This window comes from Archocentrus centrarchus, chromosome 13, assembly GCF_007364275.1.
Source record: "Archocentrus centrarchus isolate MPI-CPG fArcCen1 chromosome 13, fArcCen1, whole genome shotgun sequence".
In the NCBI taxonomy this organism is placed as follows: Eukaryota; Metazoa; Chordata; class Actinopteri; order Cichliformes; family Cichlidae; genus Archocentrus; species Archocentrus centrarchus.
This window is the reverse complement of record NC_044358.1, coordinates 22,625,028-22,650,178: the sequence shown is the minus strand read 5'-3', so window position 1 is coordinate 22,650,178 and position 25,151 is coordinate 22,625,028. Positions and strand designations below refer to the sequence as shown.

Sequence of the window (25,151 nt, the reverse complement as noted above, 5' to 3'; positions counted from 1 at the left end):
TTTCATCCCAGTGTAAGAGGCATTAAGCAAAGTACCATTAAGTAAAGTGACTTTTAAGTATCAATACAAGTGTGACAAATAATTTAAATTGAACATGGTTGACTGATTAAGTCAAGTGTGTTGTAGAGGATTATTTGGTTTCATAATCAGTAATGTGATTTTTAGATGCATTCAGTATGATTGTTGGGTAAGATTGTGTCACTATTTTAGGCCTACAAGAACTATGTAAAGGAGCATGGAGAGGAACCATCTCTGCCTGGAATTGACCTTTCCCATGATCAACTCTTCTTCTTAAACTTTGCTCAGGTACTAGATTTATTGACTGATTCAGTAGTTGTTTGATGAATGATAAGCAATTTTTTACACATGCACTACAGCCGTGATCTTTTCTAGGGCTGTAGGCAACTGCATGTGTGATGGATGGATGGATGGATGGTTGGATGGATGGATGGAGTGGATACTTGATTGAACTGGACTGCAGTGGATAGATTGGCAAATATAAAAATAAAAGCAATATTTCTAATGCAGTGCATCCTAATCATTGTCTTTTTGCAGGTGTGGTGTGGAACACATCGACCAGAACAAGCTGTTAATTCCATTAAAGTTGATGTACACAGTCCAGGGAAATTCAGGTAAACTCAAGCCAACAGCATTTTCTCTACATCAATCAGCTATGTGCTGCCGGCAAAGGGCAGGAAACAAATTACAATGGTAGCTAACATTTTAAAATTTTGACAAAATGACATGCCATGTTAATTTCAGTTTCAAGTCCACTCTAATATAACAACTTCAGCTCCAACCATCAATCTCCTCTCTCTGTTCACAGGGTACTGGGGTCCCTTCAGAATTTCCCAGAATTTGCCAAAGCATTCAGCTGTAACAAAAGCAGCTACATGGTTCCTGACAACATCTGCCGTGTGTGGTGATCCACAGACCTCTGGGATGGGTCCTTCCCATCCCCCTACAGTACCTGTACCCTCTGATTGTTAAAGCACTCATAAGGGGCTACATTAAAGTGGAAGCTTCCCTTAGCTCTATACTGGATGGACCATGGCTGGTGGACTGACACTGCAGTATGCACTTCATCCAAGGACAGCTACACACTGTACCCTCGTGGATGGACGGACAGAGCACTGTCTCTCCAACTCTGACACTGTAGTTCATTCAATCAGCCCAATTATTCTCCTACTCACTGGATACAATCACTCCCTGTGTGTCTTTTTAAAAAATTTTCTCTCTCTCTCTCGTTTTCTCGTTTTGCTTCTCATTTATGAGTCCGCCAATGTGTATTCGTGAGTGAACATGTGAGTGTGTTTCTGTCTAAATACTGCAAAAGTATTTGGCAGACAGAGCGGCAGACAGACAAATGTGCTCAACCCACTGGCATATGAATACACCAGACACCCACTCACACTCATATACATGTAACAGGGCTGAACCACTTCATTGTATGTGGGACTGAGCTGTACTCTCATAAAACCTCAGCTGGTTTCAGCCTTCATCTACATGCTGGTCCACTCTTCACTGTACTCGTAGTGTAATCTTTGTTCATACATAAAACTACATTAGATAAATTCGAAAATCAGAATTCATTTTATTATATAGAGCAGTAAGTATTTAACCAAGATCACATATAACACAATGCTGTTCTATAATCAATGCTAATGACTTTACTGCAGTTGGCAGGCAGCTGCTCTTCATTAGCAGAATGAAGATTATAAACCAAAATGAAGTTTTTGCCTTGAAGATGACACCTGGTCATAAGTCATAAAGACGACAATCGACAGACACCAAGCCCTTTTAGTTCTTTGAGCATCCCGAGTGTTTCCGTGTGAATGAATGTGTCTGTGTCTTTTCCAGTCTTTGTAAGTCATTTGTTATAACTGCCTGCTCTCTGTCAAGCAGATTGGTATGCCTTACAGTTGTGCTACTCTGTGTGTGTGTGTATGCGTATTTGTGGGAGAACAAAGGGTAAGAAAATGCATTATTAATCAAGCAGCGCAACTTTTTCACATGCTCGTTTGCTTTCTCGTTATGAATCAGATCAACACCACTCTCACATCTCAGCATTTTAGCCAGCTGCCATATGGCTTAACGAGTGCAAAGAGCTGCCCGTGGTCTGTCCAGTTTATATAACAATCCTGCCTAAATTTCAGTAATTACCACATTGCATTTCATATGTTTTTATCAGTACAAAAGCCAAAGTTAAAATTTAAAAAAAAAAGGTGATTTGATTTTTAACACACTCATGGGGGTTTATTATTAATCTTACAAACTTTTGATGAGGCAGTGAATAAGTCTGTTCATAAAATGTTAAAGTATTCCTTTCAGAGCAAGCGTTGTGATTTCTCGGTTTCATCTTAGCTTACAAAGTGTGCCATATACCCAATGCTTTTTAGGCGATTTTAAGCTCAAAGCAAAAGATTAAGCGTTCAAACAAATGTTTATCCTATATAGTTTAAACTCAAAAACATGAAAAAAAAAAAAAATCAGAAGTGCATCCATTTTTTTGATTGATTGTATTAAATCGGTAGATTTTAATTCACTATTTTGTATAGTTTTATTTTTTAATGTAGAATTGTAACAGGTTGTGATACATGATTAATTGTGGAAAAAGCTGGTCCAGAAATTAGTCCAATGGATGCTGTGCCATGATCATTTAGACCACAGACTGTATACACCCTTCATGTCCAAACTTTATATGTATATATATTTTTTTTCCACAACTGTTATGTTCTCAATGTTACTTGTGCAAGCTGTTTTTGTGTCTTAATTTGTCACTCAATCAGGCTTTCTTTATCTCACGTTCAGTCCAATTGTAGAAAGACAGATATACCTCAGTTGCCTGTATTTAGATACTTTATAAGAATGAATCATCTTGAGAAGCATTTTTGTTTCAGAATAAATCTTTAAAAAACATAATATGTTCACAGACAACTTGACTTATTAGGTTTGTGTGTATTTGTGTTGTTTACCTGAAATATATTTATAATGCATTTTATCTGTGGTACACAGACATGCTCATTACATCAGAAAGGTCCTGAGTGTGAGAAATTATAATAATGTGGTGAACCTTAAATTATTCACGGAAATAATAAGTTTATAATTTTGGTGGTTTACTTTTTTTCTTTCTTTTTTTTTTGTAGATGCAACATCTACATTCATTGGTCACTTTCTTAGGTACACCTTGCCAGTACGAGGTTGGACCCCCTTTTGCCTTCAGAACTGCCTTAATTCTTAGATTCTGGCTGCAGATCCATTCCGTCCATCCGTTCCACCACATCTCAAAGGTGTTCTGTTGGATTGAGATCTGGTGACTGTGAAGGCCATTTGAGTACAGTGAACTCATTTTAATGTTCGTTCAAGAAACCAGTTTGAGATGATTTGAGCTTTGTGGTACATTTTCTTAGCTAAAGCGGCCAACAGAAGGTCACAAAGTCTGTGGCATTTAAACAATACTCAGTTGGAACCAAGGGGCCCAAAGTGTGCCAAGAGAATATCCCCTACACCATTACACAACCAGCAGCAGCCTGAACTATTGATACAACCAGGATGGATCCATGCTTTTATGTGGGTTATGCCAAAGTGCGACCCTACTACCTGAATGTTGCAGCAGAATCAGTTAAGCAGTTTTTGAAATAGACCAACCAGTCTGCCACCTACCACCGTGGTACATTCAAAATCACCCTTTTCCCCATTTTGATGCTCAGTTTGCTCTTCAACAGGTTGTCCTGACCATGTCTACATGCACAAATCACTGCCATGTGATTGGCTGATTAAATATTTGCATTAATGTGCAGTTTAACAGGTGTACCCTATAAAGTGGTCAGTGTAGAAATGACATTCAAATATTCCACATCAAAGCTCATCATTTCTGTTTTTCCCTTCATCTAGTTTATCATGTCTGATCAGAACATTAAGCTATGGACATACATTCTGTTCCACTCACACAATATTGTTGACTTGAGGGGTATTATAAATAGAGTGGTTTATTTTTGAAATTTCCACAGAGAGGGCAAAAATTTAATTTAAATGCAGCTTCCTCCACTAATTAGGCCTATAAGAATTGGGGGAGTAGGAGTGGAGTGTGATGCTGGCCAAAAGTTAGTCACACAAACAAATGAATGTGCAATAACTTTATGGTGGCTCCCAAGCTGCCTGCCAGTAAATATACCCCATGCTGCAATGAAGTAGAAAGCACATTTCCTGGCACGAGGATGGCTGAAACTGGAGAGGGAAACTGTCAGGGATGTAGAGGGAATAGGAAGAAGAAAATGAAGAAGAAGAAAACTTCAGAGGTTCAGAGGTGAGCCAAAGAGAATTATAATGTGCACAATGTGAGGGACAGGGATGCCAAGTAGGAGCAGAGAAAATGTGACCAAACCTGGAAGATAAGTGTCAAAAATATCTCAAGGAATGTGAGAGCGCTGCTACAGGGGCTAGGACCATAAAAAACTTGTGCAAATATACAAAAGTACAGGCTGGAATTTCATGCCCTTTATTTTGCTTATTTTTTCATTTTTAAGATTTGTTTTGGTTCTTTTAAATGTTCATTTATTTTTTTCCTCCCAACAATACATAAATTTTAAACCTAGATTTGTGCCACATTCTTTGAACTTAAATACTTCCATGCTTCTCACTGGTAGACCAGACCAGAAGTATTTGGGGGTTATGCTGGAGTCTACAAAATGTCACCAGTGTCTCAAACGGGATTTTAACTGCATAAGACACAGAGAGACAACAACACAACTCAGAGATTCTCACCTGCTGCTTCTGGTTAACACATTTCCAGCCTATCTGAGATTCATTCACCTACAGTTTTCAGCTGAATATTAGTTGCAGTTGCTTATTTACTGCCAAGCTTCCCCTTTTGCTCCCACTAGCTGGAAACACTTTGGCAGATAGCTGAAAGTTCACACCACCCACTTTCCTCGTGCTCTCACCTTCTCTGTCATTATCAGCTACGCTAGCTAACATCACAGCTAACATTACAACACCTCAGCATGTTCCTAGGAGGCTGAACAGTTTGTTTTGCACTGTGAACATTGTAGACTGCTGTGGTAACCCAGAGGGGGGATTTACAACTAAAACGGTTGAAAAACTGACATTTTTTGGGGTTTTTTCTTTGCTCCATGGGTAGCTGGGGAGTGATCAACTGGCACTCCTGCACATAAAATGTTAAAACTTATCACAATTACAGCTTTTGGAAAGTCATCAGTGCCTGCTTGTCATTTGTTTTTGCTCTTTCTGCTGCCCTCCAGTTATAAAACGACTCAGTTTTCTTTCGTGCGCCCTTTGGGTGACCCTAACGGTGGGTCTACTGGTATGTGTGTTTGTGTGTGTATCCTGGGGAGGGCGGAGGGGGGGGGGGCACAAGCAGTATCTGGAATGCCTGTGTGTTAGTGCTTGGGGCAGTGCACAGTGTATGCACAAAAGCACATGTGCATACGCACACTGACACGTGCAAATTATATGTTAGGAGGATCATAAGTGAGAAAGTGTTTCAGGTAGGAAATTACATCGTGTTACTTGATTCAAAAGGAGCTCTTATTGTGAAGTGCTCTCTTGCTGTGCTCTTATTTTTAATGACCACCGATACACTGGGTTTATGTGTGTGTGTGTGTGTCCTTTTACTTTTTCATGCATTAATATAAAATAAAAGGATTCATAATGTCATGTGCCCATGTGAAAAATTCACCCTCACTAGCAGTTTTCTTTTAATATATAAATTCAGCTAGTCTTCCAGTGAGTACACCTTACATTTACTCAGAGCAGTTACACAGGTTTGTGGGCTCATTTCATAATTAATGTAAAACAGTGACCTCCTGTGGTTGTTCAACATATCTCTATCCTTTTTCTTTTGTTCTTAGCTGAGTCCATTCGGATGGATTGATGCAAAAGTTTACTTATATTAAACATATACGCTGCCATCCAATAAGGAATATACATTACTTTGTTCCTTCAAATAGCTTCCTACACTTTCTACATTGGATCTTGTTTCTTGTTCACAGGTGAAGCTGCATGTTGCGGCTTGCTCTGATCAACACTTGAGCTGACGGCCAGTCATCTACTTCAGCAATCGGAAGAAAGCCACATATGTTTTTTCCCGTCTTTCCTCTCATGTTTTGACCGTGTCTACTCCAGTGCATATTACAGAAATTTCTGCCATTGATCTTCTTTTAGCAGAGGAGAGGTGAAAGATAAGTTCCATTAATTTTACATCTTAGCGCACTAAGTGGACCATAGATTCTTTATTAACTACTTTAAGGTTCTGACATGCAGGTCACAGCACTGGTTCAGCTGATGGAACACTATTATCTGTCACAGTCTGAAATGCCAGTTCTTCAACATGCAGTACTTTGTAGGGCTTCCTGGGAAAGCTGGTTTTTCCATGTTGCTGGTCTTGCTAGGCCAGATTGTTACACTGTTACACACTGTTGAGGAAATATCATAGAAGCAGTAGCTGCCAAATGATTGTCATCATTCAGAAAATTAAAGAGAGATTAATGATCAAGAAAATAAAAATTTCTACTTTAATCACCTGAAGTCTGGGCTAGTCGTAGTGCTTGTGTTAAGTCAGTGCTTTTTATAGATTTAGCTTGTTCATTATGTATCAGCTCCACAGCAAGAATTGACTCTATATTTACCTGTTAGTATCAGCATTTATTTTAAGATACTATTGATTTTTTTAAGTACAGCTGAATTTGGCCCACAGCTACTGTTAAAACAAATGTGTGTGTATTCCCCATGAGTCACTCAAGAGTGTTAGATCCACACACAGGGTGCTTTCTCCCATCCAAAAAAATGCATTTAAGACAAAAGGGGACCTGGCTTTGCCCCCAGCTCCCCTGGGGTATCAAACCAACTCTGGCCAGGTGGTTCCAAGGCTATATATAGCAGAACTGTAGCAGTGTTGCCAGCATCATTACTGGTATTAATGTTTCAGTTTCCCCCGCTAAAATCAAACTAAAGCCTAAAATAAAAGGTTACCCCACTGTAACAATTACAGGTATTATTGGTAACATTATTATTAATGTAGCCTTCTGGTACTTACAGTCAGCCTTGATGGAGGTGATGCATCTTACAGTTCAGTATCTTTGATTAGAATTCTCTCACTTTGGGGTCCTAATCATGCATTTCCCATATTTTTACTAAACAAGTGCGAGCAACAAGGCAATAATTGTGTAATGTCGAGTGTTGATACACAGATTTAATTTAGAGTTAATGCCCCACACCTGGAAGACATGTTTTTACACAGCACCATGTGGTGTACCTGAGAAGTGATCCATTAATGAGAAGGCATGCCAAAGTGAGGCTGGCTGCGAGCTTTTGGAAGAATGTGTATCATGATGAGAGGTGGTGTGAGGTAGAGTTTTGCTGTTAAGTAAGCAGAATGTGCATGTTAACAGCATGAAACATGATTATTTTGCAAATACTGGTTACGAGCAACCCAGTGCTACTGAATTACTATAAAGCAGTAATGCGTTTAATGAAAGGTTATACATACATAAGTACAGTAGGATGCAGAGTGATTGCGTGTGTTAGCATGTTTGCCAGCATGAAGATGTGTGAGCAAGTCACCATAATTTACATGTGTTTCTGTTGTTACAGTGGTGCGGCATGCAAAGTTTCCGTCTCAGCCTCATTACGCTGTTAGACTGATGTTTGCATCTGGTGCACATATTGAACATGACACTAAATGTACAGGCTTATTTGGCCTGTGCTCGATTATAAGGCTTACACCTCTTGCTCTCTGGAAAGTGCATGTGACACAACTTGCAGTAAAAACACCAGACAGTGTAATACCCTCTTATTAAATGTAGACTTTAAAATGCCTCTTTAAGCTGACGGTGCTATTGCAGAGGTCGAGACTCAGCGATAATGTTAACTTATGAGCTAACATGTTTGAGTGTTTCGAGCTGAGGTCCAGATACTGGCTTTAACCATTTGCTGATGTGTTAAATTCAGCCTGAGTTCAGTAACGTACAGCAGCTCATCGGATGCTTACATTTGTTGTAACAAATTATGATCAAAAATGACTTCTATCCTGCCTAAGCTCATAAGAGTTATAGTTTAGATGATAAACCTTGTCCCTGCTAATTTCCTTTCCATTGTTTTTTCACTTCACATCCATTGTGTACGGTACCGCTAAAAAAAAAAAAAAAGACTCCTGGTAGTCATGGCAACGATAGTACAAGTCCTAAGACCCAGTATTTTTGAGGCCCGACTGTATGACAAACACAAATGCACTCTCAGACAACTTTTTGGAAGCACCACATGGGTCAAAGGTATGTTTGTGTTGCCATCACTTTAGCAGGCATTACATCCAGTTACGCACGTTTACTGTAGACTATAGTCAGCTGGGACCTAACCTCACCCCAAAATGAAAACAACTTTTTAAAAATGTAACAATTCTCATCACTCACTTTTTTTTTAATCTTCTAACGGAGGTACGTGCCAGTGATGTGGCTGAGGTGCACGCTGACAATACAATATATCCATTCCTCATTTTTCTTTTCGATCATGAAACTTTTTCTTTTTTTAGTTTAGGCCCTGACATAGTTTGCTAAGTGAAGTCCAGCAGCCTGAACATGAAAATGTATCATGAGAAAAATAGAACAACAAAAAAACTGCTGAATGTTCTCAGTTGGATATCTGCTTGATTGTTGAGTTAATGGATTTCAATCCATGATGCCTGAAAGTGCTTTAATTCAGTGTAGAGATTATACAGTATAATATATGTGACTGAATGGGAGATAATTGCAGAAATGTGTTTATTTAAAAAAAAAATGACAGGACAGAAAATTATGCATGTGAACATTAACACAATCACAGCAGGGAACCATTGCCTAATTTCATACCAACATTTTCTTGTCTGTCCAAATATCCAGACAATACTGTATTCATCTGACAGAAAATTCATATCAAACTATATAGATGATCTTCCCTGTGTCCTCTGAAAGAAGTTATTTTCTCTGATGAATTGAATTTCTTCCTCACACACCACTTTTCTGCCAAACAAAGAAAATCAAAATGCGTTAGTAAAACAAACACACAGGATGAGACTGCAGGCTGGCATGTAGGTTTTCTGCTCACTATATTTTCTTTAAGGGATTTTTCCTCTTTACTCTACCACACTGTCATCTCGATCTAATGACGACGTGTGAAATATTAAGCGATTGCCAAAGATCAAACAATTCATCCAGAGGGAGCCACGAATGTCTGTCTTAAATTTTATGCAAATCCATCCAATTGTTTCTGTTTTTAACTGAAAGCCATGACCTTGTGGTGGCGCTAAAAGGGAAAATCAGCGGATCAGCCAAGTCAGTGGTATTCATTGTCTGGGGGACTTGGACGTCTATACAAAATCCCATGGCAACCTATCAAATTTTTTTGCTATAGTTTAGTCTCAGTGGTGGGCTGAAAGTCAGACTGACAGTCGAGGCGCTGGCATTCACAACTCATTCAAAAGATTCACATTTAAAAGCTTTTACATTTACCAGATACATATAATATTGCTGTAGTACATTTAAGCATCTCATACAGTTTGAAGAAAAATCAGGTACCCAAGCAAAAATGAAGACAAAGTAGACAACTGCTATGCAACCGACAATCCATCCTACGATCAGCAGAACTGGGAATAGTTTGTAGGATGAGTCTGATGGACCCGCAACTACAGACAAATACAGAAACAATATCAGTGTGATGGGTGGATGTGGAAAGATTTATTAAACTGAGCTCTCCCCCACACTGTGCTTCAATTTTCTGGGTAGTACGTGTGTCTCTTACCTTGCTTGGACATGGCATCTCTCTCTGCTCTAATCTTTTTGTTGTGATGTGTGCAAAACCAGCCAACTTGCTGTGAGGACTTGATGTTGGCATCCGGCAGAGCAGGGTGAAACAAATCTGGTGGAGTTGGAATACAGTCCATTTTTAGCCCTTCTTCAATCCCATTTAACTTTAGCCTGTTCTCCTCCACCCGGCATTCACAATACACTTTATATTACTGACAGAACATTTACATTTACCTTTATTTTTATTTTCTTTTTTTGGAAGTGAGGCCATTGCTGTCACATTCTTTTCTCTATGGACCAAGTCCCAGCTGTGGTGGGCCCTGGGTTTCTCTTCTCATATCCCCCCGGGAGTAACTGCTACAGCTGAGGCTGGCAACTTTGTCTCTACAATGTATTCTGGCTCTCCAGTTAGTTCAATACCCTGGGTCGATATTAGAGCTACACAAGATAAAATACATTTTTCTGAACAGTTTCTGGTGAAAATTTGGGTGTAGCTGTAGCATGTTATGTGAATTTTGACCTGTCTGTTTAGTAATTAGGTGCAAATGCACAAGAAACTCACTGTTGCTAAATTAACATGCTGTATAGTGTTTATTTAATCCATATGAAACCCAGTTATAAAAATGTAAAAGGGTTTAGAGTTATGTGCAGGACTATTTCTTGATCAAGAGCTGTGGCCTTCTAGAGTCTGTGCAGGTTATTTCGCAATCATCAATTAAACCATAATTAGTTGTTTCCACACTTTGTGTTTTCTACACAATAATCACATTGGATGCAACATGTTAATTGATGTGGAAACAAATTTTGTTTTGCTCTGACAGAAATAGGGTTGCTGATGGAGAGGAGAAGAGAGGAGAGGAGTGGAAAGGGGCAGTAATTACTGGAGACCTGTTAAGAAGCAACAAAGGATGATGGGGGAGAGCAGAGGAAAAGTGAGATCATGTGCCCTGGAAAGCAGAGGGCACAGGAAGAATCAGAGGAAGGAAAGAAAACATGGACGCAAAAGAGAGGGTACTCATGCTGTAATTGGATGAGCACTTGCAACTGACAGGCTTTCCTCCTGAAAATGACAGCTGTTTTTCTCTCTGTAAGCCCTATCATTGTTAATAGGCCTCTAGCCCCCTCTTCTAATTGTAGATCCAGCATCCTCACCTGCTAACATATGGCCCAGTGTCTGTATGGTGAGATTTGAAAAGTATGGGGTCAAACTGATTACATGATTATATGAAACTGCCAAACCTCTGCTTTCAGTGAAAGGTGTGGGTGCTGAAATAGACAGAGCTGTTTGCTGTGATTTTACATCATTGCTGCAACAACTTATTTTGAACTGAATTGCAAATGAAACATCTATATTTTAAAATTTGAATGTGCACACCTGGGTCTTGCATTAATTCCAAATTAGCCTGTATTCTCTTACTCTCTCCTTCTGCTACATGTTGATCAGATTTTCCACCTGTGTGTCAGTGATTCTCATATATCAGATGCAGGGCGTTCTTCTTCCTTTATTTGGCCTGACAAAAATGACCTGAAACCACTGTTGCTCAAAGTGAGCATTTATCCAGATTACTGAGTCAAGATATCAGTTTGTGTTTAGAGGATTTATCTGGAAATATTTCTACGCACATATCTGTTGTTTTAACTCAGTGCTACTTATTCGTTGAATTTCCCTTGCACTTTTGTCTATCAAGTATACATATCAGCTCCTTTGTCAGCTTTGCTGACATTAGGTTTCATAGAGGGAAGAAGGAAGTCCTGCCAGCTGGTGGTATTTCAGGTAGTGTTTATCAGGTAGGGGATATTGATTAATGGCCTGTGTTCGTGTGAGGGCAGGACAGCCTGAGCTGGAATTTCGGATGGCAAATGTTTCCTCTGAAATGTTAGCTTTTAAAGGATTAAATACTTTCTTTTCCTTAACACTAGCTGATCTAAGCATTTGTCATTGTATGGCTTTGTTTCTGATGTTGATCTTTCTTGGTGTTATTTTCCTGTGTGACACGGTATAGTCATCTTAACCAGTCAACTTGTCACTACCTTCAGGATATGACCTTCACAGTGGAGGAAATGAACAGTAACCCAGACCTCCTGTCCAACGTCACCTTTGGCTGTCTGAAAGCTGATAGCTGCCTAGCAGAGGGCACCACTCTATTAGTAGCCATGACTATGGTAACTCGAGATGAAGTTCATGTGCCAAACGTTCCACTGTAGAAGCAATGACGGGTCAAACGATCATGTTTCCAGCTTTGTACTGTAGACAGACACAAGCCCCTGGATAACGTCCATGCACAACAGAGCAACACTTCGACAATATTGCTGTCACCCCACTGACTTGTAGCGTTGTTGTTTATACTGGTAATGAAGCATCACACATTTGTGTTTTTAATTACACAGCATTACACTGCTACCGCAATAACAAGCTGGCAGGATCTCTCTGTTCAGTTTTTCCAGTATTCACAAGGCTTTCCTTTGGCTGCTCTTGTTTTTCCACAAATCAAAGGTGTCACTGTTAGGTATTAGACATACACCCACAATTGCCTTTGACAAAAGCACTGGCCTCAAAAATGAAGTATTTCTCTCGGATTACTCATATTTTATAACTCAGCTTATGTGTCAATGTCCTTTTTTTTTTCATTCTCATTGTTTCTTGCTTTTTAAACTTTCCGCCTCTAACCTTCATTGCCCAGTGATGCTGCACAGGCATGAGCCACGGCTGAGCTGTTGCCCTTGATCGAATGGACTTGGGTGGGACTGCTGTTTGTATATAATGATTCTGACTGATTTGGGATTCACGTGGTTGCAAACAAATTTATTTATCTTTTATTATCATATTTAAGTATCATTATGAGTTCAGCACGGTGGTGTAGTGGTTAGCACTGCTGCCTCACAGTTAGCATAACATCTGAAAGGTCTGGGTTTGATTCCACCTTGGCCCAGGCCTCTCCCTCTCTCTGTGTGGAGTTTGCATGTTCTCCCTGTGCTTGCGTGGGTTTCCTCCAGGCATTCCATTTCCTCCCACATTCCAAAGACATGCAGTTACTAGGCTTAGGTTAATTGGCTACTCTAAATTGCCCATAGGTGTGAATGAGAGTGTGAAAGGTTGTTTGTCTCTCTGTTTTGGCCCTGCAACAGACTGACGTCCTGTTCAGTGTGTACCCTGCCTCTCGCCCTGTGACAGCTGGGATAGGATCCACCCCCCCACCCCCCTTCCCCACGACCCTGAACAGGATGAGTGGAAGCGAATGGATGGATTATGAGTTCTCTCTCTGTATTCTTAAAGCCTCCAGTTCCAGTTGCTGTGAGGACTTGATGTTGACATCTGTCAGATTCCAGTTTCAGGATTGCTAAAAGCTTGAACTCTGCATAATACCTCTCTGCTTCTCAACTCTTCATCTTCTTCCTGAGCAGTGAATTTCAAATAATCTATTCATTCTCAATTTTTTTAATCTTCATATTGTTTACATTGGCTTTAGAATTGTTCCCCCCTCTGTGTTCCTCCTTCTTTTGTCAAGCCCTTTGTATTAAGTTCATTCATGTCTGTGTCTTTCCTATTTAGTTATCACTCTTTCTGTTTTATTTTGGGAGTTTGTGTTCCTTGTGTGTCACTTTGAGCTTTGCTTTGTGTCTCATCTACTGCGATTCTCTGCATCTGTCTCATCCTCCCCAGCTGTCTCAACTTTCTCTAATCACCCTCCCATGCATTTATTGTCCCAGCCTCCCCTCGTCCTGTATCAGAGCATCTGTTTATGTTCCTGTTTGTGTCCAGTGTCTGTTTCCCATGGCCTAATCTGTTTTACTAGCATTGGTGTGTTGGTTTCCCATGTGTCAGTATTTAGTTTCCTTTTCCCCTTTTGGATCTGGTGTTTTGATTTTGGACCTTTATCAGTCAAAACACGACTTGCCTTTTGTTCATCCCAGTCTGCTTCCACACGTCTGCATTTGGGTCCTCAACACAACGTCCAGTCTGCACATTCTGCTGATCATGATTTGTGGTCAGATTAACCAAAATTTAAAATTCTTTTTGCAAAACATGGATGCAGCATCCACCAGGCTAAAGAGGAGAAAGACCATCTGGCTTGTTATCTCTGATGGTATGGGGATGGGGGGGGGTGCGCATTACGGAACTGGCAGTTTGCACATCTGGAAAGGCACCAACTGTGCTGAAAGATATACTGTCATGGTTGGGTACCCCAGTATTTTGAGTTTTTTTAGTGAAGTTCTGTGTTTTGTTGTATTTTGTAGTTGTTTTTTCTTGAGATTTCCTAGCAGCTTAGATCTTCAGTTTGTTGTTTGGGGGGTTTTGTTATTTAGTTATTTTGTATGTTATTCGGGTTTCCCTTGTTTGTGGCCCTGTGTCTGTTTTGTCCCTGTGTCTTGGTCCTTTTGTATAGTTTCCCTTCCTGTTGTTTCCTTGTGTGGTGTTTTGTGGTGTCTCTTGCGTCTGTTATTCCTCGTGTTCTGTTAAGTCACAGGTTGCTCACTTCCTGTTTTATTTTGACAGTCCCGTGTTCCTTGTGCTTTTTGTTTAGTTTTGCTTCCTTTGTGTCACTAGCTTCATTTGATTCAGATGTTGCTCCCTGCTATGTCCACTCTCCCTGATTTCCTTGTGTGTATTTAAGGCTTTGTTTTTTTCTCTGTTCCTTGTCGTGTTCTTATCTGTGTAGCCTCGAATATTGGCTACTGCTGTGTGCTTCGTTTTTCGAGTTTTCTTGTGTAGCTGGCTCCTGTCCAGTTTTGATATTTTGGTTTAATTAATAAGGTTTAAGTTAAACATAATTCGAGCCTCCAGAGTCCTGTATTGGGGTCCTCTGCCTTGCCTGCCACAGCAAATTGTGAAACATATATGTTTTAGAACAGGGCTCTTCAACTCCAGGCCTCGAGAGCCCCTGTCCGGCAGGTTTAAATGTGTCTCTGCTTCAACACACCTTTTAGAACAATATATGCACCCATCTAAATAATAACTTTTTTAGGGAAGGTCTTGCATATTTCAGAAAGACAATCCTAAACCACATACTGCAGCTATTACAACAGCATGGCTTTGTAAACAGCTGAAAACATTTGGCATATCATGAAATCAAAAATAGAACAAAGAAGACCCAGGACTGCTGAGCATCTAGAATCCTCTGTCAGACAAGAATGGGACAACTTTCCTTTCCCTGAAGTCCAGCAGTGGGTCTCAGTTCCCAGTCACTTATGGACTGTTGTTGAAAGAAGAAAGGATGCTACACAGTGATGAACATGGATCTGTTACAACTTCTTCTTTTTTTTCTTTTTAGATGAGTTGCTGCCATCAAATTCAAAATAACCTCATTTTTTTTTCTTAAAAAGGTGCATTGGGTGGCTGTAGCTTAGTAGGTAGAGCAGGTCACCTACTGATCGGAAGGTCAGCGGTTCGAATCCTGGCTACTCCGGGCTACATGCCAATGTATCCTTGGGCAAGATACTTAACCCCAAGTTGCTCTCCGACCGTTCTGTCGGAGTATGAATGTGTGTGAATGTTAGGTAATTAAAAGCACTTAGCTTCATAAAAATGGAAGTGCTTGTATGAATGGGAGTGCATGGGTGAATGCAAACAGGTTGTATAAGCGCTTTGAGTGCTCTGAGTAGAAAAGCGCTATATAAGAACTAGTCCATTTACCATTTTGTTATTTAAATATTTGATATGTATTCAGTGTTCCACTGTGAATCAAATATGGGAGCTTTGCAAATCACCACATTGTTTTTTTTACATTTTACACAGCACCCCAACTTTTTCAGAATTGGGCTTCTATTATTTATTTACTTAACTATTCAGCCAGGAGTCACTTCTAGGTTATGAAGAGCATGTGCACACAAATGTGTCCCAGCTAAGAATTTCAAATGCAGTGCAATAAAATCTATGCGTACCACTGAAAAGGCCTGTATGACTGCCTGACTGCAGCTGGGTTCATCCAATCCTACAAACACATCATGAGTGTCACTTCTTGCAGGTAGTGGGCTAACTGAGAAGGGAAAGGACTGACTCATTTCACTGCTAAACGTGCTAACATCTGTGCCTTCTCAAGGTTTTGAAATTTCATTTACTGTTACTGACTGAGGCCTTTTGGACCTCCGGACAGGCTCATATGATATCAAATGTCTCTGACAGTGTATGAAACAACAGTTCGACACTGTTGGCCATTTTGTGGCTTTTTGATGATGAGAGGATCAGTTTCACATTGACACTGACAGAGTGGTGAGGAAACAGTTCAAATAAAGTGAGAATAGTTGACTTTTTTCCCCCCGAATCTCTTTTACATGCTCAGAATCCAGAATCTTGCTCTGAAGTCTGAATGTGGCTTCATATGAATTTTCAGTGTATGATGTAATATTAACATGTTAACTGGTCCTGCGTACCCGAGGTGGTCCTTGTCCTCCTGGTTCAAGGAGAACAGTGCTGAAAGGGAGACTTGCATGTTGCCTTGACTGCCTGCCTTGTGCTGAGGGAGAAATTAGCAATGGAAAAGGTACTTTGCAGGTTTCATTATATTGAAATAGCATTTGAATAAATACATATTAATAACTGGAAAATAGCTCTTCTTCATGTGCAGTTAAGAGCAATGATATACATAAATAAAATGTCTCTTCGGCTATAGACCAACCCATATCAAACAACTGTAGAATCTGGAGCCTTTATAAATAAATAAATAAATATATATATATATATATAAAACTAAGTCTCGCACTTCAAAACTCCTTCCAGTTGTCACATTAATATTAAGGTGAAATGTGGAACCATAAGATATTTTAATAAAGTAATTTCATGTATCTCCACAGTAACTATTAATTATTAAGGCATTTAAAATCTCAAAGAGATTTATTTTCAATTCACTATAATGTGGTTTCCTGATCCAAACATAATTAAAAAAAAAAAAGCCCCCATCTGATTTCAGGTGTGAGCCAGTCACTGAGAGGTGAGCTTGATGCTCCTGCTTTCACTGAATTTGCTTCTTATCTGAACAGGTTTTCATTCGGGACCCATCATTTTGTTCCTTTGAGCTCAGATATTACTTTGGAATCAAATTTATGTTGTGTATCTCCTGCCTGCTGAGTTGAGCTGTGGTGGTCCTGGTGGCTTTTTATTCTATAGTACCTCGGGAGAACGTACTGTGTTGTCAGCAGAGGTTGGGTATTTGCACTCTGCTGCACAAGTGACCCTACAGTATGTTTAAAACATAGCACTTCTTCAGGTCTGTAGTGATTAATATCTGCTTTTCACACCAGTGTCTATATGAGGATCAGTGACTTTAGTCTTGTACAAAGCTCTGTGCATTGGAAGCTGCTTTCTATTCACAATTTGATTTTCCTAATATAATTTGTATTCTAAACAAATTTCCCTTTACATTTCCCAACTCAGTCTTATTTTCACAGGTGCTGATCTGTGCTCTGTGGCTGACCTTGGCTACTCCTCAGCCAGCAGAAAGAGACATCATGGACAATAGGGAACCAAGATCATTACTGAATGTGCAATGGGATCAGTGGATTGTACAGTGGTCTGCTGGCCTTTGTCTGCCTCCTCCTGGCCTTCTAGCAAGGAAACTTCCTGACTTTAATGAAGCCAAACTAATCACCTTCAGTATGCTGATCTTCTGTAATGCCTGGGTGGCCTTTGTGCCAGTGGTACATTAGCTTTCCTGGAACGTATACTCTTGCAAAGGAGGTATTTGCAATATACTGAAGTTATTGTATTGTGTTGTGTATTGCACCAAAGCCTTTTTTATTCTTCTTCTGAGGCCTGAGACAAAATGCACACATATGCACACACACACACACAGGCGCATACACCAAAACAAAAAGAATCAATTAAAAAAACAAGCATAAAAAGCTCTTGATGTCCTGATATCATGACACATTGATCAGTAGGAAAGAAAACTTATTAAAGATGGACTTAAAATGAAAGTGAAGTAGAATTTGGCCAAGTGCTGACCTTTCTCAAAATGTGATGTATTCATCATGACACGTGCAATAAAATCTGCTCAGAGTGTATTCAGTATTCTTTGTATTCAAAAATACTGTCACACTAATGCTGTGCTAGTGATCTTTGCCTAATGGTCAGATAAAATGGCACTGAACAGTGCATTTTCAGCTCACTGCATGCATCTCTGCATAAATAAACTTCTTTTTTTAATCGTACTATCAGTTCATGAGCTTATTTGGTGCTATTCATATGACAACCTATCATAAACATTCATCAGACAGCTTGTGTGAGTGTGCAGTACATTGTGCGAATTGTTTGCTCTCTTGCATATTATTTGGCATGAGGAACTGCTGTCTCTCGATTTCAGTCTGTCAACACATTTCTTATCTGTCCTCCCATTTTGAAGCACCCCAAAAATGAATCTGGAGCCTAATTAGATTAACATGGTGACTCATACTATATCAAAAAAAGACATCGTCACTCTTCGTACTTCAATTTTAGAGGACCCTTTTTTTTGAAACCCTCTAATCATTTGGTGCCCTATATAATGGAGGCAACAATGTGGGCTACAGTGAATGGTGCTATTATGGAAGAGACCATTAGTTTCTGCTGCAGTTACTATGGTGCCCGTCTCCCATGTGACTATTTCTTACTACATAATAGGTAAGAGAAAGAAAAGGCTATTTCAAAAAGAGTTAGTGCGAGGAGCAAAGAACTACAGAAAGCTTTGGGATTATAGTAAAAATAAAAAGACCACTGTCACAAAAATAGAACTCAGTTCATGGTACATATTGATTATACAATGTGACAAATACATACTTTTTTTATTTTTTTTTTGTCATACATTGTGTCCTCTGATGTCATTGGTAACACTGGTGCATAGATAGAAAGACTGCCTCTATCAATAAAATGCGACAGTCTTACAGCTACACTAAAAGCTTTTGCTTTTGACATTACATTTTTACACTAATATCGGATTATTTGCACTTTTTCAAATCCCGGCAAGGATTTTGTTGTGAATAACCATTTATTTTGCTAATCTGATCTTCTTTATTATCCATATAATGTCTTTTTTTTTTTTTTTTAAGACCTTATCCCTTATTGCAATTCAGGCAAGAGATGTCTCACTTGTTTTGTTTTTTTTAATCTCTGCCAAGTGTTACTTTGTTACTTTGATGGCTTGTCATACTGGTGCCTGTCAGACTAAAGGCTAATTGCTGCTTTTGTTGCTTACAAGCCCTTCAGAAAACTTTTCTGAGTATTAATCAACAAAATCAGATTGTCAACAGAGTATTTACATACCAGCTCCACAAACAACTTCCTTAAAGTTGAAGCAATAATTCTGACCTTGTCAAAACATACCAAATATTACAGACTGCAACATGCTGCTATTTAATGCAGGACTGCTGGAATTTATAGTGAACACCTTTATCTCAAATTCGACCAGTCCTAATATTTTCTTATGTTATTTTCACACTTCATAATCACAATAATTTTCGGAATGACTTATATTCTAATCTCTATCATTCATCATATAAACTCTTGGGTCATCTGATAAACATTTGGTCTGCATTTGGCACATAAAAAAATCCCATTAATGACAAAAAAGTAATTAATGGCAAGATTAAGTAAATAGCTACATGTACGAGAAATTTACGCTGCCACCCTCACCCTCTCTCAGGTTCCTTCCTGTCTTTGGCACACTGTCAGCAAACCTGTATTGTCATGTTTTGGCGCACTCTTTGTGAACAGTACTGGAAATGGATTTTCTCAAATTCTGGATCTCTGCATTCTTCAGTCACTTTTGCTTTCAAAGCCAAGACACACATCATATTATCTGTATGTTTGTAATTTTAAGGGCCACTCATGTTATTGAAGTTTTCCCCTTTTAAAACAAATTAATATTATAATCTCCTATGGAGATTATTTCTGGTTTCCGCAATTCAATCAAGCAGACACAGCTATCATTTAAAAGATTGCCCTGAAATTAATCAGACAGGCAGTGCAGTTTGAAGAGAAATTGAAATTGTATTGAAATTTGCATACAGACAAGATACGAAGGCAAAGAGTAAGTAGGGTAAAGGTAAAAAAATAATAATAAATGTAAATCAACAAGACTCTAGTCCATTTGCCACTCCCACCCACTTTTCCCCTGTCTGTCCTTAATGAATGACAGAGGCCCACCATCTCTTCATTTCCCAAAGTATTCCTCTTCCTTGGGAGGAACAACAGATCAATCAGTGCTGGATAATCAATGTTAGCCTGAAAGCAGCTGGGTAAGCCAGGAAAATGTCTACTGCTTTGGTTTGTTATTGTAGGGAACAGCCAAGCGTGGTGTTTATATGTAAAGGCCCCAGGAGTAAGATTTAATTAATGAATGACAGCTGGGATTTCTAAAGCGCATACCTCAGAAACCCTGGGCTCATCATTCTATCTCAGGTTAAATCAGCATGGACACTGCTGCCAAATCCCATTCATATCTGGCAATGACTTGTCCTTCAAATTTTCACTGAAGATGTCAAAGAAACGTGTATGTGTGAAAAATACAACTGTAGTCAACACTGACTGTACAACCATGATTTGTGTTCATGCTTTGGTGTTGTTGTGATGATGGACAGTGTGAGTCTGTGTGTGTGCGTGTGTGGGTGGGTGTGTGTGGTCACAAAGACAAGTTCTTAGAGAGAATAAAGGTATCTGACAGCATGATTTTGCAATGCCTGATATAATCTGATAAACAGCTGAAGAGACGATTGACAGCACGCTACTACCATCTGGTGGCAAAACGTTGATGCCACCACTTGCAACTGTTTGAACTATGAAAAGAGCAAGTGAGTTTAAGTTCAGAATATGTGAATGAGAATATGAATGAAATTAACGCAATGTCCTAAAACCTTTTGGAAGCTGAAGTTTTGGACAAGAGGTGTTTCCTTGTGTTCTTTTCCGGCCTTAATAGGACAATGTAGCACTTGGGGGCAAAGATACAGCACAGCAGTCCATAACTGGAGGCCAAGATAGCAAAGACCTCTGTGACTGTGGAGTACTTTCCAGGAGAGCTGATGTAGGCGGGAATAAATGCTATCCACACAGCACAAAAAATGATCATACTGAAAGTGATGAGTCTGGCCTCATTGAAATTGTCTGGAAGTTTCCTTGCCAGAAAAGCCAAGAGAAGACAGAGACAGGCCAGCAGGCCAATGTAGCCCAGGACCAGAGCATATGCTAGATGGGAACCTTTGTCACACAGAAGAATGACAATAGGGCTGTCACGTGGCATCAGTTTGTGCGGAGTTGGGGGAGCAACAACCAACCACACTGTACAGATGATTACCTGAAAGAAAAAAAAATCCTATTTAAACTTTTAAAGATGTACTATATAATTACTCCAATCTTAATCAAAATCTAAAATTCTTTACCTGGACAAGTGTACAAAAAGTAATGATTGCCCTTTGCTGCATGGACCCAAACCATTTCATGACATGACTGCCTGGAAGTGTAGCCTTAAAAGCAATTAGTACCACTATAGTTTTCCCCAGAATGCATGAGATACAGAGGACAAAGGTAATCCCAAATGCTGTGTGGCGCAGCAGACAGGACAACTTAGAGGGCTGGCTGATGAAGATCAGGGAACACAGGAAACACAGAATCAAAGACAGGAGTAGCAGGAAGCTCATTTCAGAGTTATTAGCCCTAACAATAGGGGTAGCTCTGTAGCAGTAGAATATAAAGACCACAAAGCAGGTGCTGAAGACACCAGTGAGGGAAATAACCATCAGAATGATGCCCATAGTGTCACTAAAGGAAAGGAACTCCATCTGTTTGGGGATGCAGACAGTCTTCTCAGCATTGGACCAGAACTCCGGCAGGCATCGTGCACACTCTATGGCATCTAAAGGAAAGACAGGAAGGCCATAACAGCTATACTACGACTTTTCCACTGCACATTTACAGGGTCATATTGTAATCAGTAGTGTGGCCAAATAGCATTTTCTCACCAGTCTGATTGCTAATCTCCCCAGCTGTACAAACCACACAATCATGGCAGCAGATAGGGAAGTTAGGTCTGATTGCCTTCCGGGTCCCTGGGGGACAAAAGTTACTGCATACTGACAAGGGAACCTAAGCCAAAGTGGAAACACAAACTACACTGAAAGTGCAAATCAAAAGTTCCCAAAATAATGTTGTATTCTGCTGAGACCCCTACTTTGGTTTGGTTGCCAGTCCATAAAATGTTCTCTTCTTGGATTTGAAGTTTATGATGTGAAGCTGCAGTCGTCTCATCAAATTTGCCAACAGTGACAAACTCCATTTTTCCATCTGGCATCAGCTGCCAGTTAACCAGGTCATACATGGCTGCAGGGTCGCCATTCTCATCAAACGTAGTTTCATCACCAAAAGTGTTCAGATATTTTACCTGTTTTATATAAGGAAGCAACTAAAGGAAGAAAATAGATATGTTCATCTTGAGTAAAGTGACTTGGAAATTTAGAAAGAGTTGTTGTACATATGTAGTATCACCTGCCATGGCTTTATGTTGTCCACATGTGGACATGCTTGCTGAAGAAATGGTCCATTTCCTTTCACACAGCTTCTTATAGCATTGAGTGCATGGGCAATGGCATACACAGCTTTATAGACATTGTAAGAAATCCTTAGCTGTGACACATCTGAATATATATTTGCTATGCTCCTCAAATCCTCTGTTCCAGAGCATGGAGGTTTACCCTCATTATTATGTTTTTGATCTTCAGCCTGCGCACCCAGACTGCACTGAAACATCTCTTCCCAGAAGGGTGCCAGGAAGGGATCTTCACTTGCATCTGAGCTTGAGGGATTCAAACGAAGAAGGAAATCTTGCAATCCAGAGATGTTTGCTCGCCGAATGGCAAATCCCATTGAACCCCTGAGGATGTCATGGTACTTTCTGGGGGTGGAAAGGATGGCAGCTGTGCTCCAAGCCTCGCTGGCCAGCCACTGTATCCCAATGAGCTCCATTCTAAATTCAAGAAAAATATAGAGATGTTGTTTTTACAGTAACAAACACATCATGGACAAAGTCAGTGAAAACGAATCCATGAAAAAACACAGAAAACAAAACAAAACAAAACTTGTGATGACTTGTGGGAGAATCCAATGCCATGCCTGAGTACTTCATCAAACAGAGCTGCTGCATCTTGTTCCACAGCAAACACCAGAATCACCCAAACCCCAGATGACTGGATTTTGGAAACAATAGATGATATAGTGCTCTGTGCTCGGTTCTTAGGTATAATCTCATGAAGAGCAACACAAATACCCAACTTTGTAACCTAAGAGTGCAAAAAAGAAGGTAGATAACAGGAAATTTCATGTTCAGTTATTTCAGTAAAATACTTATGAATAAATTCATTATTTATAATTGTTTGAATCACCTCATATGCAAAGATATTTGCCCCACCACGACCATAATCATCATCCCCTGCAATCACACCCACCCAAGTCCAGCTGAAATGCTTGACAAGTTGTACTAGTGCAGCTACCTGGAGGCAGAAAGAACAAGAAAAGGAGAATGACGCAGGGAAAGAAATGTCTGCTTTTTGAAAAAACAAAACAAAACATATTTTGTTTGAGTGCTGCCTTTTCACCTGGAAGAAGTCACTGGGCATGGTCCTTAAAAAGGTGGGGAACTTGTTTTTGTCACTGAGACATGCACAACTTGAGAAATAGCTAACCTGTTAAAACAAAAAGCCTATTTGAATGTACAATAAAATCCTGGGGGGAAAAATCTGTTTTTTTTACATTTTAACAGTCTAAAATAAGTCAGTTACATTTTTTTTCTAGTCACAATGTTGACCCACTTTAGTGGTATTTAAAAAAAATACTGTGGCAAAACACAATTCACACTACTATCAGTAGTACAGAGTATTTTAGTAGCTGTGAAAAGCTTACCTGAGGTACATGGAAGACTCCCAGAAAATGAGCCACTGTGACAGACTGAGTGGAGCCTCCATCTCCAATCACTGCTGGTATGGACTCACGGCAGGTGGCTTCATTGTGTGTCTTACCTTTAACTCCTGGATTGTTCTCTGTAGCCATTAACTCCATTACAGCTTTTAGAGCCTGATGGGGTGTACTGCATGAATCATAGATCTTATAGCCGAGTGTGACGTTGGGAAGGACTTTGCCATTTCTGTTGATCTCCTCAATGGCAAAGATCATAGTTTGCATCCAACGGAATGTCCGAAAATTAAATCTGAAAGAAGACAGAAATGGTCTTGAGGCAGAAATGTAGGCCGTTTATATTCAATGCATCGATCGACTGGCCAGGGAGCAGAATTGGCTGATTTCCAGGATTCTGGGCTAGGACCGGTAATCAGCCAGTCAGCTTCACTTATGTCTGATTAAGAGCCAGTCCCTTTCATGTGTGCACAGTGGTGCAGACAAATAGTCACATGCACACTCACAGCCACATGCTAACATGTAATCAGCATGGAAGCTCTTCACTGTGAGTGAATGTGTGAGTTTGTAATAACAAACCTATTCAGACACTTAAATCCCCTTCACCCAGCTAACAAAGGCAAAGTGGCTAAAGCTGAAGCTTTCCAGGACTCAGAACCACCCACAAGCCAACAGATTTGGTATAAGCAAATGATCACAGGAATTATAAGGAAAATTATAAAGATGAGAGGAAAAGAGAAAGGGGTTGTTATTCTATAATCTGATGAATTTATAAACATAGTGAAAAACGATGTAAGTAACTGACATTTGTTTTGTTATATAAAGCTGCAGCTGTGTTTGATTGGTAAGGTAAAATATGTCAGGTAAAGGTGGGTGTGCAGCAGTTATTTTCAGTTAATTACTTGCCCCTCTTTCCAGTAAAGCACAATATTTTCAGATGTTTCAGTGAGAGAACATCCTGCAGTCTACTGCCATTTGGGGTAAACTGTAGAACCTAAATGATTTCCTTTTTTATGGAAATAAAATTTTGCATTGAAAAAAAAATTGATTTTTATTTGCAAATGTTGTTAATTATTATGATATTTATCAATGATCATATTATTATTCTTATAAAGAAAATCAGAATAGCAAAAATCTGTATCAGCAGGTTGCACTATACTTTCAATAACATTAATGTAGAGTCTCAAGCAGCAAGTTTAAGAATACGTGAAGAAAACTTACCTTGTGCACTGTGTAGCAGGAGGAGTAGAGGGGAAAGACAGACTGGGCTCCAACACCATGTCATGAAGGGAGAAAAGTCCACCCAACATAATGTCCCCCTTTTTCTCCAGTGCAGGCAGGGTCATAGTGCCAGGAATTATCTGACATTGCAGGATTTGGTCTTGGTACAAGTCATAGGCAAAAATCCCAGTGCACAGAACACTTAAGAGGATAAGCCGGGCCCTTCTCAATGAAAGACTAAACTCAGCTAATCGTATCCATAAAGGGTTCAT

The 25,151-nt window shown here is 39.7% G+C and overlaps 3 protein-coding genes across 4 annotated transcripts in view; 1 reads left to right on the top strand and 2 right to left on the bottom strand.

Annotated features, from left to right (window-relative positions):
* LOC115790977 (neprilysin) overlaps positions 1 to 2,897 on the top strand; it is a 43,758-nt gene extending 40,861 nt beyond the window's left edge. For both annotated transcript variants that reach the window (XM_030745031.1, XM_030745030.1), the window contains exons 21-23: positions 211 to 306; positions 556 to 632; positions 827 to 2,897. In XM_030745031.1, coding sequence (XP_030600891.1) covers positions 211 to 306; positions 556 to 632; positions 827 to 926 — 273 coding nt within the window. In that variant the 3' untranslated portion in view covers positions 927 to 2,897. The remainder of the gene's footprint in view (positions 1 to 210; positions 307 to 555; positions 633 to 826) is intronic.
* Positions 2,898 to 8,949: 6,052 nt separating this feature from the next.
* On the bottom strand, positions 8,950 to 9,985 carry LOC115789891 (uncharacterized). Its single transcript, XM_030743459.1, has 3 exons — positions 9,790 to 9,985; positions 9,567 to 9,673; positions 8,950 to 9,011 (listed from the first exon to the last, which is right to left on the bottom strand). Exons 1-3 carry the CDS (start codon positions 9,929 to 9,931, stop codon positions 8,997 to 8,999), a joined length of 264 nt encoding a protein of 87 aa, XP_030599319.1. The 5' UTR covers positions 9,932 to 9,985; the 3' UTR covers positions 8,950 to 8,996.
* Positions 9,986 to 19,914: 9,929 nt separating this feature from the next.
* On the bottom strand, positions 19,915 to 25,151 carry LOC115790801 (extracellular calcium-sensing receptor-like). The gene is made up of 10 exons (XM_030744748.1): positions 24,880 to 25,151; positions 23,650 to 23,953; positions 23,346 to 23,432; positions 23,133 to 23,240; positions 22,864 to 23,030; positions 22,240 to 22,717; positions 21,926 to 22,156; positions 21,717 to 21,840; positions 21,138 to 21,610; positions 19,915 to 21,052 (listed from the first exon to the last, which is right to left on the bottom strand). Exons 1-10 carry the CDS (start codon positions 25,149 to 25,151, stop codon positions 20,609 to 20,611), a joined length of 2,688 nt encoding a protein of 895 aa, XP_030600608.1. The 3' UTR covers positions 19,915 to 20,608.